The 23,991-nt window shown below is 38.8% G+C and overlaps 1 protein-coding gene across 1 annotated transcript; it reads left to right on the top strand.

Moving 5' to 3' along the window:
• The first annotated feature begins 303 nt into the window (after positions 1–303).
• naa15b (N-alpha-acetyltransferase 15, NatA auxiliary subunit b) lies at positions 304–23,910 on the top strand. The gene is made up of 20 exons (XM_073862464.1): positions 304–580; positions 2,586–2,670; positions 5,281–5,385; positions 5,800–5,957; positions 6,262–6,396; positions 12,713–12,866; positions 13,431–13,550; positions 13,642–13,737; positions 13,938–14,044; positions 15,662–15,734; positions 15,873–16,042; positions 16,397–16,555; positions 16,656–16,778; positions 16,898–17,116; positions 17,224–17,412; positions 19,801–19,909; positions 20,012–20,110; positions 20,248–20,391; positions 20,483–20,580; positions 22,923–23,910. Exons 1-20 carry the CDS (start codon positions 527–529, stop codon positions 23,121–23,123), a joined length of 2,598 nt encoding a protein of 865 aa, XP_073718565.1. The 5' UTR covers positions 304–526; the 3' UTR covers positions 23,124–23,910.
• Positions 23,911–23,991: the final 81 nt, after the last annotated feature.

Raw genomic sequence — 23,991 nt, 5'->3', positions numbered from 1 at the left:
GTTTATTTGTATGACTGCTATATTCCACTGCCGTAGATTAAATTCACAAAGTAAATCGAAACGTCTAATATAAGCATATCTTCCAAAATATTGAGGTCTCTTGGTAATATTAGAAAACTGAGTGTTAAACCCATATTTATAAATCAAATTAACATTTTACATCACCTTTCTCTGGCCTTTAAGATAGGATCTACGAATTTATTTGCCAAAATTACGACTTTTTTTATTAACTTGAAGGCAATAAAGTGCAAACACAACGCATTTATAATTTGACACATAAATGATGCGCCTCCTGCTGTCCTGCTAGCAGCGGAGCGGCTTGACCCGGAGGAGAAGCGTCGCATCGGCCATTTTGGGCTCAAAGGGGGCTTTTCTGTCACCACGTGAGGGCTGGGTTAGTGAGTCCGAAACCGACACTTTAATCGAGTGGAGCGAGGACTCAGAAAACAAGGGGGTAATATTGGGCTAGACGCTGCCACACACACCCGCATTTGTTTCACATGTGTTGATATAAAGAGTGTAAAGGATGCCGACAGTCACTCTGCCACCCAAAGAAAACGCTCTTTTCAAAAGGATCCTGGTGAGTACAAATGTTTCAGTGCAACAACAACATTCATCTTGCAAATAAAGTCTGCCGGCTGCTGTCATGAAGGTGATATACACGTTAGGTTGATTCTGGTGCCCATCCAGTCTTGTAAATGCATGCGAAACTCGATCAAGAGCCCCTTTCTGTCAAATGGAGGCTAGGTTTTAGCCTGCTAGCTGCTAGCTGTCAGTGTGCTAATGTAGCTTATCATGAAGAGACAGTGCTGTATGATGAAGACTCATAGTGAGTGGAGAAAACTGAATGAGATTTGTAGTTTTTGGTTATTTTATTTTAAATAACAATAGTGGTAATATTGCCAAACTGCTATGAGGCTTATAGTAGCACTTTAAGTGTCTCAAGTCAGTCTCTTGGCCTGTTCAGCCAATACTCTTTTTGAAATATTAGACTGCTAAATAACATTTCTTTAGTTTGCAAAGCAAGTGTTTTTATATTTATGTTGTTTATGTTAGTTTAAATATGAGTTGTTAAGTTGGTGTTTGGTTTAACATGTTGACTGTATTCCTGTTGTTTCCAATTCAAGACCATTCTGAAGTTGAGATGCTTAACTTAGTTTAACACTTGTTTATACACATGTAATTCACTGTAAGAACATAAAATCTGTACACTTTACTTGTACATGATGGATTTCATTGCAGATCGTATTAATGGTTTGTCACTGAGGCCTTTTAGCAATGAGCTGGAATTTATTAAGTGCTCATGAAGCTGCTGATTGGCAACTTTGTCAGTGTTAGATTATAATTTGGTTATTTCAGTCACTTAACATGAAGTTTCTTCCTGCACATTAGATATTTTTTGGATGTGTGAATATATTTGGGATTGACTTGGGAGGCCTAAATTGCTTGTGAAGCCTGTAGGAAGCAGGTGACACTGACAGCATACTGGGCCTACATGCATAGGCAAGCTCAACCAGTACTTGGCCTTTATATTCAGTAGTCTGTTGTTGGAGGGTTTACATGGATTTTGGGATACTCAGTTTTGTCTTGAAGATTTGTCAAGCAATAGAAAAGAGTGATTTTAATTTTTAAGTTGTAAACTTGATGTGATAAGCTGCACATGCACCATCCACTCTACGTATGAGCCATTGAACTGTGAAATTTAGATGCTGGTAAATTGTTTAGAAGTTCAGATTTTTAAAGAGTTAACTTTTTTATTTCTCTCGCTAGCAAAACTTCAGAATTGTCACACAGAAGTGCTATATGCTGTGAGTTTTTTTTATATGATATCTTTTCTATTTGGCAAACCTTGTTGATATTGTGTTAGATTGATTTTATTGTACATTAAAAATATCATAGTTATTATGATTCACATTATCATTATAAATCTCCTGACTGCAAGCCCTCTCGAATGTTGGAGCCCTGATCAAGCTGCTTTTTACTGCTAGAGAAGGTTGCGCTACCATTGTGTCTTTCGTTGGTAAGTGTTAAAGATGTTAGCTGTTCGCTCTGTGACGGCTAAGAAACAGATTTCGTGATCAGATTTTAATCACCTCACGTCAATTATCAACATCAATCAGTTAATCTGATCGGTACTTTGGCGTTTGAATTGTGGATCCGCCGGCAGAAGTTGAAAATTTCTTAAGTTTTCAATTTGCAACGCATTCTTTAAACAACAACCTTAAAGCCCCATCACAACAATAACAATAATAGTTTAGAATCAGAAAATTATAGGACGCATTGATTGATCCAAAATGAGTGAGTAGTGTTAAAATAGGAAAATCTGATTCAAGTTTGTGGACAGAATGAGGTGATGTCAGTGTTCTTACCACCCGCTGCCTAAACAGAGGGCTGTGTAATACAGAGAACAACAGAAGCTCAATTCTTCTCCAAATAGAAGTACTCAGAGTAAATTACCATCATTTACAGTCTTTCCAAAGGACAAACAAGTCTCTCTCTCTTTCTCTCTCTCTCTCTCCCTCTCTCTCTCTCTCTCTCTCTCGTTTTTTTTATTAACTGCTCTCTTTCACATTTTATATTTTCAGCGATGTTATGAACACAAGCAGTACAGAAATGGGCTGAAATTTTGCAAACAGATTCTCTCAAATCCCAAGTTCTCAGAACATGGAGGTGAGTGTTTGTGCATATTCCATGTACTGCATATACTGCATAGTGATTAATGGGTTTCCTAATAAACATTGCTAATATCTAAAAATGACCAATATTGAGAATACATTGACACAAAATTTCCAAATTTGCATGCACATTCAATGTCATTCAAGATATCGAAACCAAAATGAACACGTTAGTGTCAAAATCAAATATGGAGGCATGCAATAACTTCAAATGTAATTTACCACAAGACATGCAAGAACCAGAGAGTTTTGCTTTGAAGAACCATATCCCTTAAACTGCATGCAAACAGCCTGATGCTTTGCTTTGCTTTGCATTGGATTGTATTCATAAATGTTCTTGCTTTCAAACTCCTGATAAAAAAAGAGCAGGGATTTGTTTACTTGCCCATTCCGTTATAGGTTTGGTTAATATTAAAGAGCCAGTAAGATGACAATTTTAAGCATCCTATCACTGTTTATACGTCCCGGACAACAGGTTTAAATGCATGCAAGGTCAAAAAACTCTGTAATTTTCTCAAAATATAAATTTAAAATTACCCCATTTCTCAGAGATCCCCAAACGATTCGTGTGAAGCGTTCAACGACTCAAGTCTGCCTAAACCCCACCTTTCAGTAGCCTACTCTGCTCTGATTGGTCAACTGACAGAGTGTCTTTGCACAGATCACAGATCAGTCGCACAGACCAACAATAGTGCAACATGTATTGACCTCATGCTAACATGATTTACTGAGAAGACATTGTCAACATCAATACACATCATTCATCATTAATCCAGGCCATAACAACGACGATTGAAACTAACATTTTACACTCATTTAAGCATTTATGTAAACTAACCGGGTCATAGCAAAACCGTAAGTGAGCAGGCGTTAGCCGTTTGCTAACGTGACTCTCTGACAGTATATTAAGAGTTTAAACACACGACATCATTCGTCATTAATCCAAGCAATACAAACGACGATCGAAACAAACAATTTTCCACTCATTTAAGCATTTATGTAAACTAACCGTGTCATAGCAAAACCCGTTATTGAGCATGAGTTACGTTAACCGCTTGCTATCGTGACTCTGACAGCATATAGAGTTTAATCAACGATATCATTCATGATTAATTTAAGCAATAAAAACGACTATAGACATTTTACACTCATTTAAGCACTTATGTAGCCTGGGTGCCAGCCCATCTTAGCCCCGCCCACAAGATTTTGTAAACGGGAAGATGGGTCTGGGGTTTCTGCGTTGAGGAGCTACTATTTTAGGACAAATGCTGGTCGAACCAATCAAATTGTCAGGGCGGGCTTTATACGATGATGGACAGATAATCAACAGTAACGTAATGAACCACGTCACCAAAGAACGCGTGTGTTGAATGGCTGCCGCTGTAGAGTTCAGATGTGTGGATTCTGACATTGAGTCTGTACTAAAAGATATCGACAGAGCATTGATTTTAAAAGAGGAACAGAGAAACGCGAGCAGGGCATTTGTTGATGTCCTATTCGGCAAAAGTTGGTCGCAACTGAAATGGCTAACGCCGTGGATGAAGTTCACCTAACGTACAAATGGTAAGAGATAGTCTTACTCTATGACTTAGTAAATACTTCATGTTGTGATATAAACGAAATGTTGTAAACATAATAGGTGTTGATGTACATTCGCTAACTCGGTATAATCACAATGTTAGTGTCATTGTAGCGAATAACTACCAGTTCGGTCAGGCTGCAAAGACGTAATTTCAACATACGTTACACACTCGGTTGCTCTGATTGGTCGTAGGTCTATCCAATTGAGTGCAGAGGCATTTTTCGGTTGAGACACGCCTCATAATTATAGCTCAATGGAGCGGTATCAGATTCAAATTCTGACTAGAATTGAGTATGGCAACGTCAGGCTAGCACTTATGTAAAATAACCAGGTCATAGCAAAACCGAAAGTGCAGCATGCGTTAACCGCTTGCTAACGTGACTCTCTGACAACGACATCATTCATCATTAATCCAAGCAATAAAAATGATGATAGACATTTTAAACTAATTTAAGCAAGTATGTAGCTATAATCACACTTACAGGTTGTGGTTAGAAGACGCATGTTGTTCCAAATAAAGTGGGTACTGAACCATCTTTCATTGCCAAACGTCTAAATCCCTCCGTTAAAAATTAATTTTAACCACTGATTCTTCACAGCCAGACACGTTTAGTATATCCCTCCTTGAAAAAGTCTCCTTTGGTAGTGAAAACAACACAATCTGAAAACACAGCATGATATGATGTTTACACACACTAACTAGCTGTGGGCGGGTCATAGTTTTCGTTTCTCCCGCGGGCAAGGCTGTAGGCGGAGATTAGCATCTCGTGTGACGTGGATGCGTTCATGTGACGTGGCAAATATCAGGAAGAAGACTCATTCCCTATAGCGACTCGTTTCAGCGATTCAGAGTCGACTCCCTGCTATAGAAGCCAATAACTTTATTAATCGTGCACTTTTTGGTTCAACTACTTTACATGTTGTTTACATTGATGGACAGCTACATGACACACTGCAATAAAGGTTAGTTTCGATTTTGGATCTGTGTGGCTTTTTAAGGGTAACATTTGTGGTCTTTTGCAGAAACCCTGGCGATGAAAGGGCTGACCCTAAACTGCCTGGGGAAGAAAGAGGAAGCATATGAACTTGTCCGCCGGGGTCTCAGAAATGACCTGAAGAGCCATGTCTGTATCCTTCGTGCTATAATAATGTGCATTACGGTTATGCATTACCCAGTGCTGTTCACAAGACGATAGTGATCCATGTGTTGGAACAGTTGGAATTACTCTGTGTGCTTGTGTTTATAGCAAATGTGTTTTACACTTCAATTTGTTCTCTGTATGGTTTCTGCTGGCGCTTCTGATGGGGTGATGCCCCCTAGCCAAGATTTCTTTCCGCTCTGAATGTGATCTGTAGTGACGCCACCAAATGTTTTTGTCAACTGTGTTGCTGCCAATCCAATGTTTCATATTCAAGAGTTTCGTCTGTCTGTGTGTGTCTTTCTTGGGTTTTTGTGATGTTAATTTTGTTGGTCACTACAGATTGTTAGTCTGTTAAAGACTGTTGTTACTATGATTTTTTTCCTTAACGTGATGTTTTCAGGCTGGCATGTGTACGGTTTGCTCCAGAGGTCTGACAAGAAGTATGACGAGGCTATAAAGTGCTACAGGAACGCACTGAAATGGGACAAAGACAACTTGCAGATCCTGAGAGACCTTTCCCTGCTGCAGATCCAGATGAGAGACCTGGAGGGTTACCGGGTTAGTCTGTCTCGCTTTGGATTTTACTGAATTTAATGGAGGTGCTTTGCTTTGGTTGCAGTGTTTAACAAAGAATGAACACAACCTTTGTCATGTTTTCAGTATTTCATATTTGAATTATTTAATTACAACCTGAAGAGCCTTACAAAATTGTTGGTTTGTTCTTGAATTGACTTTGCACAATTGTCTTATAGTACTTTGTTTACATTTATATATTTGAGATCTTAAGATTCTGTTCTCCCTTCAACAAAAACGAATCCCTAAGTTTAATAACTGGTTATATGTGAATGTGTTTTTCTAATAGGAGACCCGGTATCAGCTACTACAGTTGCGGCCGGCCCAGCGAGCGTCATGGATTGGTTACGCCATCGCGTATCACCTCTTGGAGGACTATGAGATGGCCGCCAAGATCATTGAGGAGTTTAGAAAAACACAACAGGTAAAGTTTGATGTGGCAGATGCGACATACTTGTCAAATTTATGTACCGGCACAGCAGCAGGTTCAAAAGAAAATAATTATTAAGGATGATAGCGATATTGACATCTAACGATACTGATAGATATTGAGAAACGGTCACTGTCAGCATGAAGTTAAGTTTCTGGCTAAATCTTTTCCAGTGCAGTGTGCATGCATTATATTTAGTCTTTTACTGCATGTGCTTTTTTGTTTGGGCTTCCAATAATTTTCATCTTAGACGCGTTGTGAGTGTCTGTTGATCAGTGTTAGAAGTGTCTCAGCATATTAAACCCTCACTCAGAGTTTATCTTTGCATGTTCTTGCTCAAGAATAACAGTTGCTATATAATTTCTATTATAAAGAATTGGACAAATATAAAAGATTTAAATGAACTTAAACGTTGTTTGGTTAAAATTAAGCGCCTAAAGTTTAGATTCTGAAGTGAAAGGAACAGAAGCGGGTCCGTTAGCACCCCCTGCAGGCATTTGTTATAGTACATATACATGCTGCTTTTTATTACAAATGCTACATTTTGATACTTTGTTTGAACAAATTATTATTGCATCGTCATTATTATGTAATTTTAAGGGTTATTGCTAAATTGGGTCTATTTTTATTATCAAAAATATCAAAATACTTCATGATCAATTAGCAAAATAATTGTTAGGGACAGTCCTAGATTAGTTAAAACATTTCAAAATAATGTGATTTCAGTTTCCCAATCATTTATTTTATCGTTGAGGATTTCTTAAAGGTAAAAATCTCGTCTCGTTCTCATAAACCCAATCTCGTGTCTCGTCTCGTATTAAGTGTCTTGTCACACCCCTAATCGGGACTTTTGCAGCCGATAACGAGTACCGATTTCTTGTCGTCATGATCGGCCAATACCAAATTCTGTACTCCCGCGTGTTAGACTGGGTGTGATGGACAAACATGTAAAATAATCCACTAATGACAAATAAATTTGTGTAATTAATAAGCGCAAGTGGATACACCATGGAGCTCTCTCGCTCTCTCTCTTCTACTGTGATGAATTCTCCCATTTTTGTGCTCATGCAGCAGCAGTCTCTCGAGGCGTGCCCAAGGTGCTGCGTCGCCAAATAAAGAAAGTTCTTCTCTTACATAATGCTAATAGTTGTAAAGTTTTCTGAACTTTAAGCAAGCTAAGACAAAATTCTTTGCATATTCATACCTGTTTATTTTACATATTGCCTAATTTTATTGTACTGTATTAGTGCTGGGCGATAATTCGATAACGATAATTTCCCCGATAAAGCGATAACGGCAGTTTGTTAAGTGATCGATAATGTTTAGGCATTGAGACTGTGCGTAATGTTGCGCAAGCACTTCCAGATGCGCTCTTGGTTTACAATCACAGTGTCAGTTAGACTTGAAGTAGTGGAGTAAGATGAGGCAAGTTATTCATTTATTAGTAGAGCCCTATGATCTTCACGATGCTTATAACGCGGACAGAATCACAGAATCCAAATGTGTGTAAACATTTTCCTTTTGTGTAATGTTGGACGCGCAAACAGGGTTCATCAAAGCCTGAACACACAGACAAAATATGTACAGTATACTAGTTAGAGCCCGACCGATTTATCGTTTTGCCGATTTTATCGGCCGATATGAGCATGTCGCAGATATATCTGTATCGGCGTATAAGCCGCAGATATGCGCCGATATGAACGTTTGTTACAGAACACATTAAATGCATTTGAAAGATGTAAGTACTTGTTTGTCCAGCAGAGTGCGCCCTACTGGTTGCTAATGGCGACCCAGGTAACTCACTGAAGTGACACCATCCAATCCCCCACCCCCTTCACTTCAGTCAGTCTCTCAGTTCAGGTGGCATGGAAGCAGTCACGCAGTGTCTTCTTCACAACATTGTTACACCTGGTATTAAGACGCGCTTTGGTCGATTGGATTATAAATGGACAAGAGAGACACATTCCCGTTTACATTTGGTGTTTTTAATCCGTCTCTTTGTCGACTTGCGAGTTAAAACGCAAGCGGGAGAAATGACGCGAGACGGAGAAATGACACGTTTAAACTACGCGCAACTGTGCACTTATATATCACTATATGATATTACTGCTGCTTGTGTTGTTAGTTAACATGCTAATTTCAGAGCAATTGATTCAATAAGCTCGCGCAACTCTACACCCTTGCTAAATAAAAGAGGCGGAGCGAAGACGCTTTAGTTTTATACAAGTCTAAAGTTTGCACGGAACCCTGAGGTTTGTGTTATAAAAACGTTGTGCACAACATTAAACATAGCGTTCATTAGTATGTGCTCCGTCAAGCATTGTCTTCGTAACGGTGAGTGGCTAACAAATTTGTGAAGTACACAACTTACTGTAAAGCTAATAATCAATGACTTCATAAGTTTCTCTTTATAACGTTATTCTTGTCAAAACTGCAAATGATGCAAGTTTTATGTATTTTGTTCTCTTTGTGTTTTCAAGTTATTTATAATAAGTCAAGTTTACTGTTAAGTGCACTGATATCCGACTCATTTTGGATAATAAAGTTTATTGTTAACTTCTTGCCTATAGTACATATCTTTGTCACATCAATATAAGTGTTGGATCACCACATTTGTGAGTGATCATTGCATTTAATTGTATTTATTCATAAACAGTATATTATGTTGAAGTATATAGTGTATTCTATGTACAGTACTGTAGTATAATATACTGCAGTATATGTGTACTGAATTATAATATACACAAAGATATCGGCCGATATATCGTTATCGGTCTTTTTTACTCCCTAATATCTGTATCGGCATCGGCCCAGAAAAACGCATATCGGTCGGGCTCTAATACTAGTGTTGTAGTTCTCAAGACCACTTTTTAAAGCTCTTGGTCTTGTCTTGGAATCGACCGCATTTTTACTCGGTCTCGTCTCGGTCTCAGACAAAAAGGACTCTGAATTTTATTTCAAGACCGGTCTAGACCACAAGTGATGGGACATCACACATTTATTTTTTATCATTAATTTTATGCAGTTTATTCAGGTTTGGCATATGATGCTGGCATTGTTTAAGTTTCTTTCAGTGACAAATTGTCTAATTTTATTACTAAAAACACCTGCATTGTGTTAAAGGTGCAGTGTGTAAATTTTAGTGGCATCTAGTGGTGAGGTTGCGAATTGCAGCCAACAGCTCAGTCCACTGCTCACCTCTTGCATTTGAAACACATAGAGAAGCTACGGTAGCCGCTACCAGACAAACATGTCATCGTCAGAGACAACTTTGTAAAAAAGTTTTTCCGTTAAGGGCTTCTGTAGAAACATGGCTGCACAAAATGGCGGCTTCCATGTAAGGGGACCCTCTGTGTATGTAGATAAAACATCTCATTCTAAGGCAATAAACACATAATGGTTCATTATGAAAGGTCTTTATACACCTCTGATAATTTAGTTTTGTATATTATTTTGCATTTCTGTCAAGAGATCCTTCTAAAAATTACAAGTTGATTTCAGCTTTTTAGTGTTTGTTCACTTTTATTTGCTTATAGACAAAGATAAATTCCCACATATCTGCAATGCCCTTGAATATTTTATCAACTTCTCTTATGGCATACACGCGCGCGCACACACACACACGCACACGCGCACACACAAGAAGTGCCTAATCATTTGCATATTCCACATTTTATCATAAGTGTTTTAATGCAGTGACTTGCACTGGTCTTGGTCTTGACTTGGTCTCCGCCTGTCTTGGTCTTGTTTCGGTCTCAACCTGTCTTGGTCTCGGTTTAGGTGGTCTTGACTACAACACTACAGTATACTGTACTTTCTTTCAGCGTCCGCCTTACGTGCGGACACGTCCGTAGAGCTTTAAAAGTATATTTACAGGACATTCACAAATTCAGGAAACTGCGGCTGCATTCAGGAGCCCTATGATAACAAAAGTAAACAGAAAGATTGGTTCATGAGATCAGCAAATTTTGAGAGTACCGATCGAGTCATTTAATGTGATGATCGACCGATGCTGATCGATCGGAGCATCCCTAGATATATTGGTGCATGCCTAATAATTTATTCATTAACCAGAAATTAGGTCCAAAATTCCCACATCCACAATATAATAGATATCATCTGCCACCGAATGATGGCTTGTGGTGCCATTCTTAAAAAGGGAAAAAATCTGCCGGTTGCGACAAGATCTGCTGACGTCTTTAAGAATTGGCTAAAAAACCATTTCTTTCTCTTTTCTATTTTTCTGTCTTTTTCTTTTCTGTCATTAAACAAAAACCTAACCCTTGGCTTAGTATACTGTGTTAGACTAGATGCGACTAGTTCTAGTGCACTTGCGGTTCTTGTGTTGCTTTAATTGCTTCTATTGATACCTCATTTGTAAGTCACTTTGGACAAAATCATCTGCAAAATGTAAATGATAGTAGACAAATTCTCCTGTGACGAATTCTCCCTAGGGATGCTCACATTGACCGTTTAACCGTTAACCGAAGGTAAGTATTTATGACCGATTAACATTATCAGTTAAAATTAAAAATATTTGTTAATACATGGTGCGTGTCGTCATGAGCCGACAGACATTTTGCCACTTTTCTATCTTTAATTTGTGAATGTCCTGTAAATGACACAAATGATTGCTGCCCTGACGGTCTGATAAAGTAATCATTTGTATGAGAAATCATTTGTATGCGTGTTTGGAAGCTGAACGGAGACGCGCGCGTGTCCGCGCAAGATGACGCGCTCCGTCTCGCGCACATCCGGACAGACGTTCGCTGATGGCCTCTGACCCTAACCATAAACATCTAGCTCTTTTTGCACAAACGGAGAAAGACGACGCAAAACCAAAACTTTCTGAAAAGCGTCCTGTTTTAGAAATGACCAGTGTGGTAGATTAAACGGAGACAATCTGCCCTTTGGATATTAATCCACTGGACCGATCGTGTGCTTTTTAATAAGATAATGTTGCGTGAATATCTGATAATGTATGAATCCTGGTTCTGTTGTTGATCTGTCTCTGCTGTTTGCACGTTCAAATTAAATGTTTTGTTTTTACTAGTTCACAGACAACCGTCGACTCAACTGTATTTTTACTAAATGACAATTTCATATTAAAATCTTATAAGTTAACGGTTAATGTTCGGTTTAGAAGCTACGGTTGTCGGTCGGGAAAATTAACTGATATGAGCATCCCTAATTCTCCCATTTTTATATTATTAAACATATCTTTCGCAAGACTTGCAACACTTATTTAAAATGTTTTTGTTATGGCTAATAGAAAAATAGTAGTAGGCTATTTGTTTGTAACTGTACACACTTGTAAGTTTTCAGTAGGGATGACTTTCCTTATGTGACTCTGGACCATGTAAGTCGCATGGGTATATTTGTAGAAAAAGCAAAAAATACATTGCATGTGTCAAAATTATATTTTTTCTTTAAAGGCGGAGTCCACGATGTTTGAAAAACGCGTTGGAAAAGGAGACGGGCCGACTACCAAAACACACTTATAGCCAATCAAATCAAATGTCGGGTTGCGTATGTGTGGGGCGGGTCTATCAACAGAAGGTCCAGATTCTATTGGGGTAGGGGCGTGTTTGTTTAGGTGATTTCAAATATCAACATTGGCTTTCAAACATCATGGACTCCGCGTTTAATGCCAAGAATCATTAGTATATGATGTAAAGATCAAGTTCCATAAAGAGATTTTTTTTAAATAAAAATAAATATAAATATATCAAAACTTTATTTTTGTGTGTGGACGCTGCAAAATCATAATCAAAATTGGTCAGAAACTCCCATAGAAACTTTGCTTTGCTACCCGTTACTTGCGGATTTCCTATTCAAGTTTGGTTTATGTAAAAGCTCATTTCAATGGAAATCTTATTTATTTAGCTTTCAGATGATGTATAAATCTCAATTTCAAAATATTGACCATAACGATTGGTTTCTTTTGTACAATAAACTATTTTTGTAGTGTTTTGCTTACCACTTGGGTGGTAAAGTTTGGGTCTTGAAGCCGAACCAGTGTGGTGAAGTATTTGTGGAGTGGGAGGGAGAAACTAGAGCAATTGTTAATGAGGTATTGTAAGGACATCATAATGCCACTGCAGGTTAACAGGCAACACAATGGCACACATGGTTCTTGTGGAGTCCAAGATAAGACTCTCACTTCCCCTCATTGGTTTCTTGCACAACCGGAAGCAAAATGTTGGCAGCTTTTAATTGTTCGTAACTGTTTTGAAGGGATTGGGGGTGTTTATCTCCAAGGAAACCTGTTTTTTTACGTGTTTATATATGTTTTGTGTGTTTTCTTTAGACATCTCCTGATAAGGTGGATTATGAGTACAGCGAGCTGTTACTCTATCAGAATCAGGTCTTAAGGGAGGCAGGGCTCTTAAGGGAAGCGCTGGAGCATCTCACCACATATGAGAAACAGATCTGTGATAAACTGGCCGTGGAGGAGACCAAAGGTACATAAAAACACTGTATCACTGTTATTCCAATTTTTTGACTTGGTCTGCTTCGAGGGCAGCGTTTGTGTATGCATGCAGCTCCAGGAAACACAGCCTTTATAGGCAGCGTAACGGAAATCGGAAACAGAGAGTGCCTTTGTGATAAGTTATCAAATATTTATAAACTACAATATTAATTTTTTGCTAGAAATGCAATCAAAAGGTGTAAAAAGTGAAAAAATAACATTATTTACACTAAAACTATGCTCCAGCCACTTTCTTGGACGCCATTTCATTTTTTTCGAACTCGATCAGGCCGACCAATCACATTCCTAGTAAAGTGCACGCATAGAATTGTGGGACATCGAATGGAGTGAAGCATACATCTATGCTGCCTTCAAAAATTTACCTGATGAAGTAAAGCAAACGTTGGATTCGGACATGCCTTGATGTCATCCTACCTCGAAATGCTCCGAATGTCTCGAAGGCAGCGTTTTAAAGCTTTTAGACACAGCCTTTATTTTTGTGTTGCTCTGTGACGAATTGTTTTTTTTTATCTCTTTTGATGTTGTGGGTGAATAGGTGAGCTGTTTTTGAATCTGGAGCGGTTCGAGGATGCAGCAGATGTGTACAAACGACTGCAGGAGAGAAATCCAGAGAACTGGTCTTATTACCACGGCCTGGAGAAAGCCTTCAACCCCGGTACTCAACATCACAAACTAAGATCTCAGCATAACCGTTATCACAGTATACAAATCAGTAACATCGTTTAACAAATTCTTGTGCATTTCAGCAAGCGTTGAAGAGAAGTTGAAGATCTATGAAGAAGCCTGGGAGAAATACCCAAAAGGCCTCGTACCTCGCAGACTTCCGCTCAACTTCCTTTCTGGTGTGGAACACTTCCTCTTATTTACATATTTATATAAGCGTATACACGCAGTGTGCGTGAGGTAAATTTCATATTTAGGGTATTTTTTTAACTGCTCTAGTGAACACTTTAAATCTGAACAATACTTTTGTCTTAAGTCTATGCGATGATGTACCCAGTCCTGCTTATATGTCATGTTGAGGTGTAGTTTTTTTTTTCAGGTGAGCTGTTTCGGGATTGTCTGGATAAATATTTAAGAATTAATTTTAGTAAAGGCTGTCCTCCAGTCTTCACTACACTCCGATCTCTCTACCAAGACAAAGAAAAGGTAAGAACACACTATGTTTCTGAAGTTGAAATCAGAGCAGTTAAAACACAAAATTTCTGTGCTGGGGATTATTGGGGCGGGGCTAAAATAGTAGCTCGGTGACGCACTGGACCCACTGAGCACGGCTCCGCTCCTAACAGAATCGCATATATATATATATATATATATATATCGATATATATATTTAGGGTTATAGAGGTATATGAAAGTTGAGAGAGAAGGCAGCTTTCCTGCGAGTGGGTGTGGTTTAAGTGCTGACAGCGGACAAGCCCCCCAGCATTTGAAAGCAGAGAATCCTGCCTGTTTTTCCAAGATTTTGATTACTTATTTTACTTTATTTTATTTATTTTTATTTTATTAAATTTGAATGTTTTTATCCTTTAAATTTGGCTGGGTGGTTAATTACACATTTTCTGTAGTGTGACATACTGAGAACACATTTAATATCAGAGTTTACACGGACTTTAAGTGATAATTTCTCCATTTAAATGCAAATGAGTTGATCTCTGCACTAAATGGCAGTGCCGTGGTTGGATAGTGCAGATTACGGGGTGGTATTATCTAGTGCTGTGTTCAAAATATCGATACGACGATACATAGTCATGGACGCCTGACGATGCGCGCATCGATACAGCACCTTCTGTATCGATTCGGATGCACTTTTGAAAGTAACGTGACGAATCGCTGTTGATACGTGATCCATATGGAAAGGACGCAGAGAGTACGTAGAGTTAAAGGTAGTGGGGTATACTTTCACTTTGCGTGTCTGTCTCTCTCTCTCTCTCTCTTACATGCGTATTTAAAATCAATGAGTTCAGTATGAAAGCGCAGATATCTTAGCCTATACTACTGCAAAGGGCTTTATTAGACACTCTCTTATAAAACAGCATAACGCATAAGAGAAGAAACACGACAAAGATTTGCAAGTGAAAAGTGTACGTCTAGAGAAGAGATACAGAGCTATTTCAAACTATAGCTGTCACATTAATAATCTGATTTCTATTAAATAGTATTAACTCGGACTGCATGTTTATAGATATATTCATAGATATAGAATAATTAAATGAGAGACAAATATAATGCCTAGAGTAGGCTAAGACACTATCTTTGTAAAACTGCTTTTAAAAAAACTTTTTTAACTAGTATTTCTATGAGTTACCGCAAAAGCTAATAAATGAATGGCAAAAACACAACTGTTACAACACTGCTTATTCAATGTACAATAAACAGATAATTATAATAATAATAATGTTACTAAATTCTGAACAAAAATATAATTCAAAATAGTCTTGTATCGTGATGCGCATCGTATCGGGACCCTTGTATCGGGATGCGTATCGTATCGGGAAATTGTTGGCGATACACAGCCCTAGTATTATCCCCCTCTGACAACACAAGGGGAACCAGATTTCAATGACCTATTTATTCACATGCTTGCAGAGAATGGTTTACCAAAACTAGGTTTACCAAGTTACTAGGTTGATAAAAGCAATGGGGAGCCAATTATAGCACTTGCATAAACATGGAAGAATTCATGATATCGTGATATGTCCCCTTCATAAACTGTATGGCATCTGTTTGTGTTCAGATGTGTTTAACTGTTCCTTTCATTTGTAGGTGTCAATAATTGAAGAATTGGTTGTTGGTTTTGAAACTTCTTTGCGGAGCTGCCGAATGTTCAGCCCGAATGGTATGTGTGTTTTTTTTTCCGTTCCATATATTCCAATACACCTTACTAACATTAATTTAGTTGCTTTGTTATTCATTGGTTTGTACTGGCTGGGGACAAGAGCAGCATCTGATTGGTTCTTTTGATGGTTAAATGTAGATGATGGCAAAGAGGAGCCGCCGACTACGTTACTTTGGGTCCAGTACTTCCTGGCTCAGCATTACGATCAGATTGGTCAGCACACCATGGCTCTCGAATACATCAACGCTGGTATTGAGAGCACACCTACTCTGATAGAGCTTTTCCTGGTTAAAGCCAAGATTTACAAGGTAATGCACAAAAGAAATTGAACCATAAAAGAACCAAAAGCGAACTGTGCTCAGACCACCTCTGCTCTGATCACTTTTGGGTCTTTTTGGGGAATCTGAGATCACTTGCTTTGTTCACATATACACACTGAACTGCTCCGAGAGTGTTTAAACCGCTCAAACAAACTAGGTGTGAAGTGGGGCATGCATGTAAATATATTTCTCAAAAGACAGGGAATGATCATACAGATAACTTTGTCTGTATACACTGTAGTTTATTGTCCTGGAAACTGCACACAGTTCAAGCAACATCCCAACCTGTTTGTATGACCTTTAACCTCTCATGTTATGTCTCGCTTTCTGTTTCTCCCTCAGCATGCTGGAAACATCCGGGAAGCAGCTCGCTGGATGGATGAAGCTCAGGCCCTGGACACAGCGGACCGATTCATTAACTCCAAATGCGCCAAATACCTGCTTAAAGCGGGCCTGATCAAAGAAGCTGAAGAAATGTGTGCCAAGTTCACGAGGGAAGGATCATGCATTCGAGTTCACAACCATGCTTTGGCTGATTGTGCCATAGTTTTGTGGGTGTATTTGCATGTGTAACTCATCTGTTGCTGTTTTTCAGGAAGGAGCGTCTGCCGTAGAGAATTTAAATGAGATGCAGTGTATGTGGTTTCAGACTGAATGTGCTTTGGCATATAAATCTATGAAGAAATATGGAGAAGCACTCAAAAAATGCCATGAGATTGAGAGAGTAAGTCAGTCTTTGTTTTTCAAAAAAAGATGCCAGCCATTGAACAAACAATATGTGCTATCTATCTGATATGACCTTCTCATCTGTTTGTTTGACTCTTTCATACAATTTCCTCACAGCACTTTGTAGAGATAACAGACGACCAGTTTGACTTCCATACGTACTGCATGCGGAAGATGACGCTGCGCTCCTACGTGGACCTGCTGAAGCTAGAGGACGTGTTACGTATGCACCCATTCTACTTTAAAGCATCACACACCGCCATCCAAATCTACCTCAACCTTCACGACAACCCCCTAACCGATGATAGCAAAGAGCTGCAGACTGAAACTGGGAATACTACATATATGTGCAAAGTTTTAACGCACAATGTTGTATTGTTTGTTTAGCAAATACAGCATGACTGATGTTTCTATATTAAAGTGAGCTTTGTCAAACTGGGAATCTCACGGACAAAGAGCTGAAGAAGTTAAGGAACAAGCAGCGGAGAGCGCAGAAGAAAGCACAGCTAGAGGAAGAGAAAAAGAACGCAGAGAAGGAGAAACAGTTAAAGAACCAAAAGAAGAAAAAAGAGGATGATGACGAAGAGATCGGAGGACCTAAGGAAGAACTCATACCGGAGAAACTGGCCAGGGTGTGTTTTGGATAAGTGATCATAAAATGAGCAATCAAAATGTTCTTTAAAAGGATAGTTCACTCCAAAACGAAAATTATCGCAAATCACGTACCCCTGTGTCATTCTAAACCACCAAGTGCTCCAATTGTCTTCATAACACATTTTTAGATATTTTTGATTAAAACAGGGAGGCTTTTGTCTGTTCCATTGACTTGAGTTACATTCACAATCCGTTTCCCAGAAAAGAATGAGAGACATGGGCAAAGAGGTCCATGTTCCATCAGTAGTTCAATAATAATATTATGAAGCGACGAGAACACTTTTGTGCGCAAAGAAAACAAAACGAACTATTTTTTCAGCAATTTCTTCCCCTCCATGGTTGTTCGAAGTGCGTTCATGACTAAACTACGGTGCATACTGCTGACATAGTTGCCAATGTTTTTTTCGCTTTAAAGCAACACTATGTAGTTTCCATGTAAAAATGACGTACAGCTCCCCCATGTGGTTGAAAACAGCAACAGTGCCTGGTATCAGACACTCTTCTGCAGGCAGGGGGAGGGGCGGGGCTGTGTGATCTACCCTCCACCGCCACTTTCAGAGTGTTCTTGTAGCAGCTAGGAGGGTGCTCAGGTTGCAGCAACAGTACAATTTGTCAAGTTAAAAGTTGTTCTATCACTGAAATAAGTTTAGAGACATTATTTAAAGGTAAAAAAAACTACATAGTGTTGCTTTAAAAATAACATTATGCAAACGTAAACAATACTTAAACAGCCCGTATAAATGCGCAAATTACTTCGTAAAAAACTATGTCAGCAGGTGACGTCAGCAGCATGCACCTTAAGCCCGGGAATACAGTGCAGGATTTTTGCCCTCCTATAAGATCATTACCTTATCCCACTGTGCGGCGTGGATCGATTAAACTCTGGTATGAAAGCAAACACACTGTGCGGTGATCATGCCGAATTTCTGACACTGTCAGAAAACTATCGTAGGCTATCTTTGGACGCAAGACTGGGAAAACGGCCATCTTTGAACCTCTCTCATTGTACGACATAGGACCACCGATGAAGAGCCACGATCAAAGAAATCGCAACGATTGTTTTACGATGGCAATCTTTTGTCTGGGACAGCCAAAAATGCAGTGTATCCGGGGCTTTAGTCTAGTCTTGAATGCGCTCTGAATAATATATATATATATGACCTTGAACCACAAAACCAAGGGTCATAAGGGTAAATGAAGTCTAATTAAAACTGAATAAATACGTTTTATGTATGGTTTGTTAGGATAGGACGATATTTGGCCATGATACAACTATTTGTGGCAAAAAAAATCAAAATAGTGAGAAAATCAAAAAAATTTGTCTAAATGAAGTCCTTAGCAACACATTACTAATATTTTTTAAATACTTTTTTACATTTGTAGGAACTTTACAAAATATCTTCATGGAACATGATCTTTTCTTAAAATCCTAATGACTTTTGGCATTAAACAAATCTATAATTTTGACCCATAAAATTCTTTTTGGCTATAGCTACCAATATACCCATGCTACTTGTGGCTGGTTTTGTCGTTTAGGTTCACATATATATTGGAAACATGCTCTTTTTTTTAATGATAGTAACAACTTTGCTCATTTTAAAGGGACAGTTCGCCCAAAAATGTAAATTCTTTTTACAAACCTTGTTACAAACCTGTATAAATTTCTTTGTTCTGACGAACACAAAGGTAGATATTTTGAGAAATATTTTTCATGATTTTTACAAAAGTTTAAGCCCTTTCAAAAAATGTTCTTAAAATATATAAACATAAAATATTTCAAATGAAAGAACGAATCATCTGCTTAAAAAATAGTTTCATCTACCTTCATTAGTTATCTTTTTATCACCCCTTAAATATGGGTAGGTTTCTTCAAAAACACCAAATTTTGAACAAAAATCTGAGATAATTCCATTTTTGTGAAGGACTTTTGATAAAGATCAGATTCAGAGCGATACTCAAAACTTACACGGACATACAGCTGTTTGCCCTAGGGCAGGGTTCCCCAAATCTTACCCTGGAGGGCCAGAGCACTACAGAGTTTAGGTCCAACCCTAATCAAACTTGCCCATTTGTGATTTTCTAGTGATCATGAAGACCTTCGCTGTGACCGAAACTACCCACTTTTATATACTATATAGGATGGAAGTAGGTGGTTTTGGTCCCAGCACTTGATTAGCTTGCTCAGGATAGCGGATAGCCGGAAATGCTCGTCATTGGCAGGGAAGCGTTTTTTCGTAATTTACGTCAATGGGGTGGAAAGAGTTAAAGTTCCTGAAGTTTTCACAATATAGTGAAAACTTTGAGAATGTGTTGATGTGGAACTTGTATCTGATAAACAAAATTGTACTTTTACTTTTTATTTCCAGGTGGAAAACCCATTAGATGAAGCTGTAAAGTTTCTGACACCCTTGAAAAACCTGGTAAAGAACAAAATAGACACACACCTTCTGGCCTTTGAGATCTACTTTAGGAAAGGTATACTTATTTCATCTCTGAAACCCAAGTACATCTCCATTTGCCTATATATTATTTCTATACTAGTTAATAACTTTTGTTCTATTAATAATTGTTTCACAGAAAAGTATCTATTAATGTTGCAATCGGTAAAGAGGGCCTACGCCATAGACCCAGACCATCCCTGGCTTCACCAGTGTTTAGTGCGCTTCTTCAAAGGAGGTGAGCAAATCGTGTGCCTCAAGGTCTTTGGTCTACTTTGCTTTACTTTTTCCATCAGGATGTTTGCTACTTTAGTGTTGTGTACACAAGCAGTGTTCTCTCTATTTATGTTTTCCTGTGTATCGATTGGTTTACAGTATCAGAAAGTAAAGACTTAGCAGATTCAGTGAGCATGGTGCTGAGGCAGGAAATCTCCAGGCTGTTTGGGGACAGTAATGCCAAGAGCTTCAATCAGACCTTCCTCACCAAGCACTCCAATTCCATCCCTCACCGAGTAGCGGGTACAAACGCATACACGCACAGTTTTATCAATAAAACCACAATCGTTTCTTTCCGGATTGCGTTTTCACCTCTGTTTTCATTTTCTTACAGCTGCCAAAATGATGTTCTACTTGGACCCTTCAACACAGAAGAAAGCTGTTGAACTGGCTATAGCACTTGATGAATCCCTGAACAACAGAAGTGTTCAGGTATACAATACACTCAATAACTTTTGAAGGATATGTTTGGATGGTAAATGCATATAGAATTACATTATTTTGTTGAGTAGTTCAAAAAACAAACAAAAAATCAAGGAAGGGAGTTACTTTGTACACATTAGCTCTTCCTTTGTTTTTGGGAAAGTCTGTATGAGGCTGTTTACACTTGGCATTAACATGCGTTTTCATCGATCGGATCATGGACGACGTTAAAGGAATAGTCTTAACCTTTTGCCATATTGAACTATGTTGTTGCCTCAACCTGGATGAATTAATACATACCTGTCTTTTTCGATGCGTGCACTGTGCGGCGCGTTGTGAATGTGTTAGCGTTTGGCCTAGCCCCATTCATTCCTATGGTACCAAAAAAAGTTTTATTTTGTGGCACCATACTTACTGGTATAACTCCTCATGTAACAGTCTTTAAATAGGAAAAACACGGAAGTGTTTGGTGGCTTCCCTGTTTGGTACCATAGGAATGAATGGGTCTAGGCTAAATGCTAGCACATTCACGACGCGCTGTAAGTGCACGCATTGAAAAAAGATAGATATGTATTAATTCGTCTAAGTTGAGGTAATAACATACTTTAATATGGCAAAAGGGTAGACTATTCCTTTAATGGCAGGTGTAAACAGTGTTCAAAACGTTTTGAGCTCGTCCACTTTCAACCACTTTCAACCACATTCAGAGGTAGTCGAAACCCCTTTCGATCGGATTGCTTTTGTAGTGTAAACGCACATGCGGTTGAATGTATTCGAACAGCCACACGCGACCGCCTTCTCTCCGCCCATTTATCTAATCTGAGGTACTAAACACAATGTGTTACGTCTTTTCTGACTTCTGGCGCGAACACACGATGAACAGCGCTATTTTTTTAGCCTTTCATTGATAAAACTAAAGCGACTGATCCCTGCGTTGTTTGATTTTGCAAGCGTGTGAAAGTTGCGAGATCCTATTTCATTAATTGCACCGAAAATTCTGAGAAAGCTCTAACATACACATGTACAAAACACTGTGCAGCATGTTTACTTACAACACAAGCAGTGGACTCTGACATAATATTAGTTTGCGTCCATATAAACTCGCCATTACTGCCGCTCGCATTTAAATGACAGCGGAGAGACTCGCCCACCGTCTCGACAGACCACCCACTCAAATTATTCAGGACCGAAGCATTCGAAAATAGACAAAAGAGATGGATTTAAATACCAGGTGTAAACGTGATGTGTCTCCCAAGTGTAAACAGCCCCTATCATACGGTGGCCGACAGGGGTCAGTGCAGTGCAATGAAAGAAAACTAACGTGTGTTACAAGTATCATATGTTGTCAAACTGATAAAGATGTTTTCTTGATTTGCTGGCATTTTTTTGTATTTGCATGGGTTTTCTCTTGGTGCAGTGACCCTTGTCGGCCACCGTAGTGTCATTTATTTCAGCTGTTTGTATATCATGACTGTCTTGAAACTAAAGCTCCGATTAATCGTTAAAAGATTGTGATCTCGATTCCACCCCCAAACAATAGAAAGAAACAGAAACTGAAGAGAATGAGTGAGGCAGAACAATGCGCAGGTACGTCCGACACAAACCTTGAAGTTGTTTTAGTACCAAAAAGAGGTTCTTATTCTGGATCTTATCACTTCCGAAAGGGTTTTTAGCACAGGGGAAACATTGGCTGCGTCCAAATAACCACACTTGCTGTCTTTGCACTTGACTACTTCCATTACGTTTTCCTGTATGTGGCCCAAGTGTTCTAGTGGGTGTGAAGATTAAGCGTGCATGTAGATTTATTCACGTTTCTGTCTTGCGATTGGTTGCCGCCGAACCATGTCATAGCTCATTACCATAAAGTAATGCCAATCCATGTTGCAGCAATTTGCACCAAAACATATTTGTTTTTTTATTTAGGCTACTTAAAATGTATATTTAAAAAAAATCTTTAAACAAAATGAATACATATTCCTCCAATTAACATTAACTGAATTTAAAGATTATCTTCACTTATCTGAAACTTTTAGAAGCTTAATTCTTCGCACCTATAAAAACTAATGTTCAGGGGTTGTACATCTTTAAAATTTCTTGAGAATCGTGATCTTTATTTTAAGCAAAAGAATCGTGATTCTTATTTTATATATAATCGTGCAGCTCTACTCGAAACTTAACTTTCAGTAATTTGGCCGCATAAGCATTGAGCTCATCTTCTGCTTAGATCTGATCAACTTTTATCTTTGAAAGTGCACACAGTGCAAAAACAGATCTGCTTATAGTTTTAAAAACATTTAGATATGTACTCCCGTGTCATGTTCAAGCAAATCAACCACACTTTATTCTTGCAGATCTGTACAGAGGTCTTGGAAAGCCTGCGCGATGGCAGCCTCGAAGATGCTAAGGAAACTGCCGAGTCATACCGGGCGGAGTGTCATAAGATCTTCCCCTACACCCTGGCCTTCATGCCCCCAGGCTACGAGGAACACATGAAGATTGCCGTCAATGGAGACGTCTCCACGGAAACCGAAGAGCTGGCCAATGATATGTGAACATCTGAAGCGTCTGACAAACTGAACATGGAGGAGAAGGTGGAATGGGAAGCAGTGCGGCTTCGCTACTGTCAAACACCCGAGATGGTTGCCTCTGACTGACTGACTTGCGATTCTGCGAGGAACGTCCTGCAATCTTCTACACCTCCCAAGATTGCAGTTAGGACTGAAAGACAATGATGTGTTTGAAGTGGAGGATGACGAAGAGGGGTGTGTGTACGCGTGCGTGTGTGTGTTGGGGGGTGGGTGACAAGAATAAAATGCCCATTTTACTTTTTTAACCTTGCTGATGACTACTCTCTAACTGAAAACTAGTCAAACAAACATGCATCCCATTTTGAAATACAGTTTGTCTGAATGCAATGGCGAGAGCAAATCCTATAGTCAGCAAACCAAGCAAGAGATTGTGCACTCAAACCTGCCTTTCCCGTTTTAAAGAGTAATTTATATGAAAAATAAAAGTTTAAAGGACAACGTGGCTTGTTGTGGAAAAGGCACTGAATCGTATGAACTGGGGGGTGAACAGGAAGTGATGTCATGACTAGGCATGTGTTGTTGCATTTTGTTAAAGAGATGTCGGGTACAAACTGACTAAAGCGGTTGTATGCCACTACAATACTAAATCGTGATCAAGAGCCTATGAAATTGACCTGACACTTTTTTTTATTCTCATCACTGTTTCAACTTACCTCATTTTCTTTCTCTCTCCCTCTGATGCAATTGGCTTAGAGTGTTCAACAGTTTGTATGATAGTTTTTGTAATAAAAACAAACTCGATGAGAGCACACATTTGGCACCAGTGCATGTCCCTTTATAATCTTTTACTAACATTTGGCAGAGAAGTAGCTGTAAGATTTTGCATTCACAT

This window comes from Misgurnus anguillicaudatus, chromosome 3 (genome assembly GCF_027580225.2).
Source record: "Misgurnus anguillicaudatus chromosome 3, ASM2758022v2, whole genome shotgun sequence".
NCBI lineage: Eukaryota > Metazoa > Chordata > Actinopteri > Cypriniformes > Cobitidae > Misgurnus > Misgurnus anguillicaudatus.
Note: the sequence above shows the minus strand (reverse complement) of the source record. Positions and strands in the feature narration are given on the sequence as shown.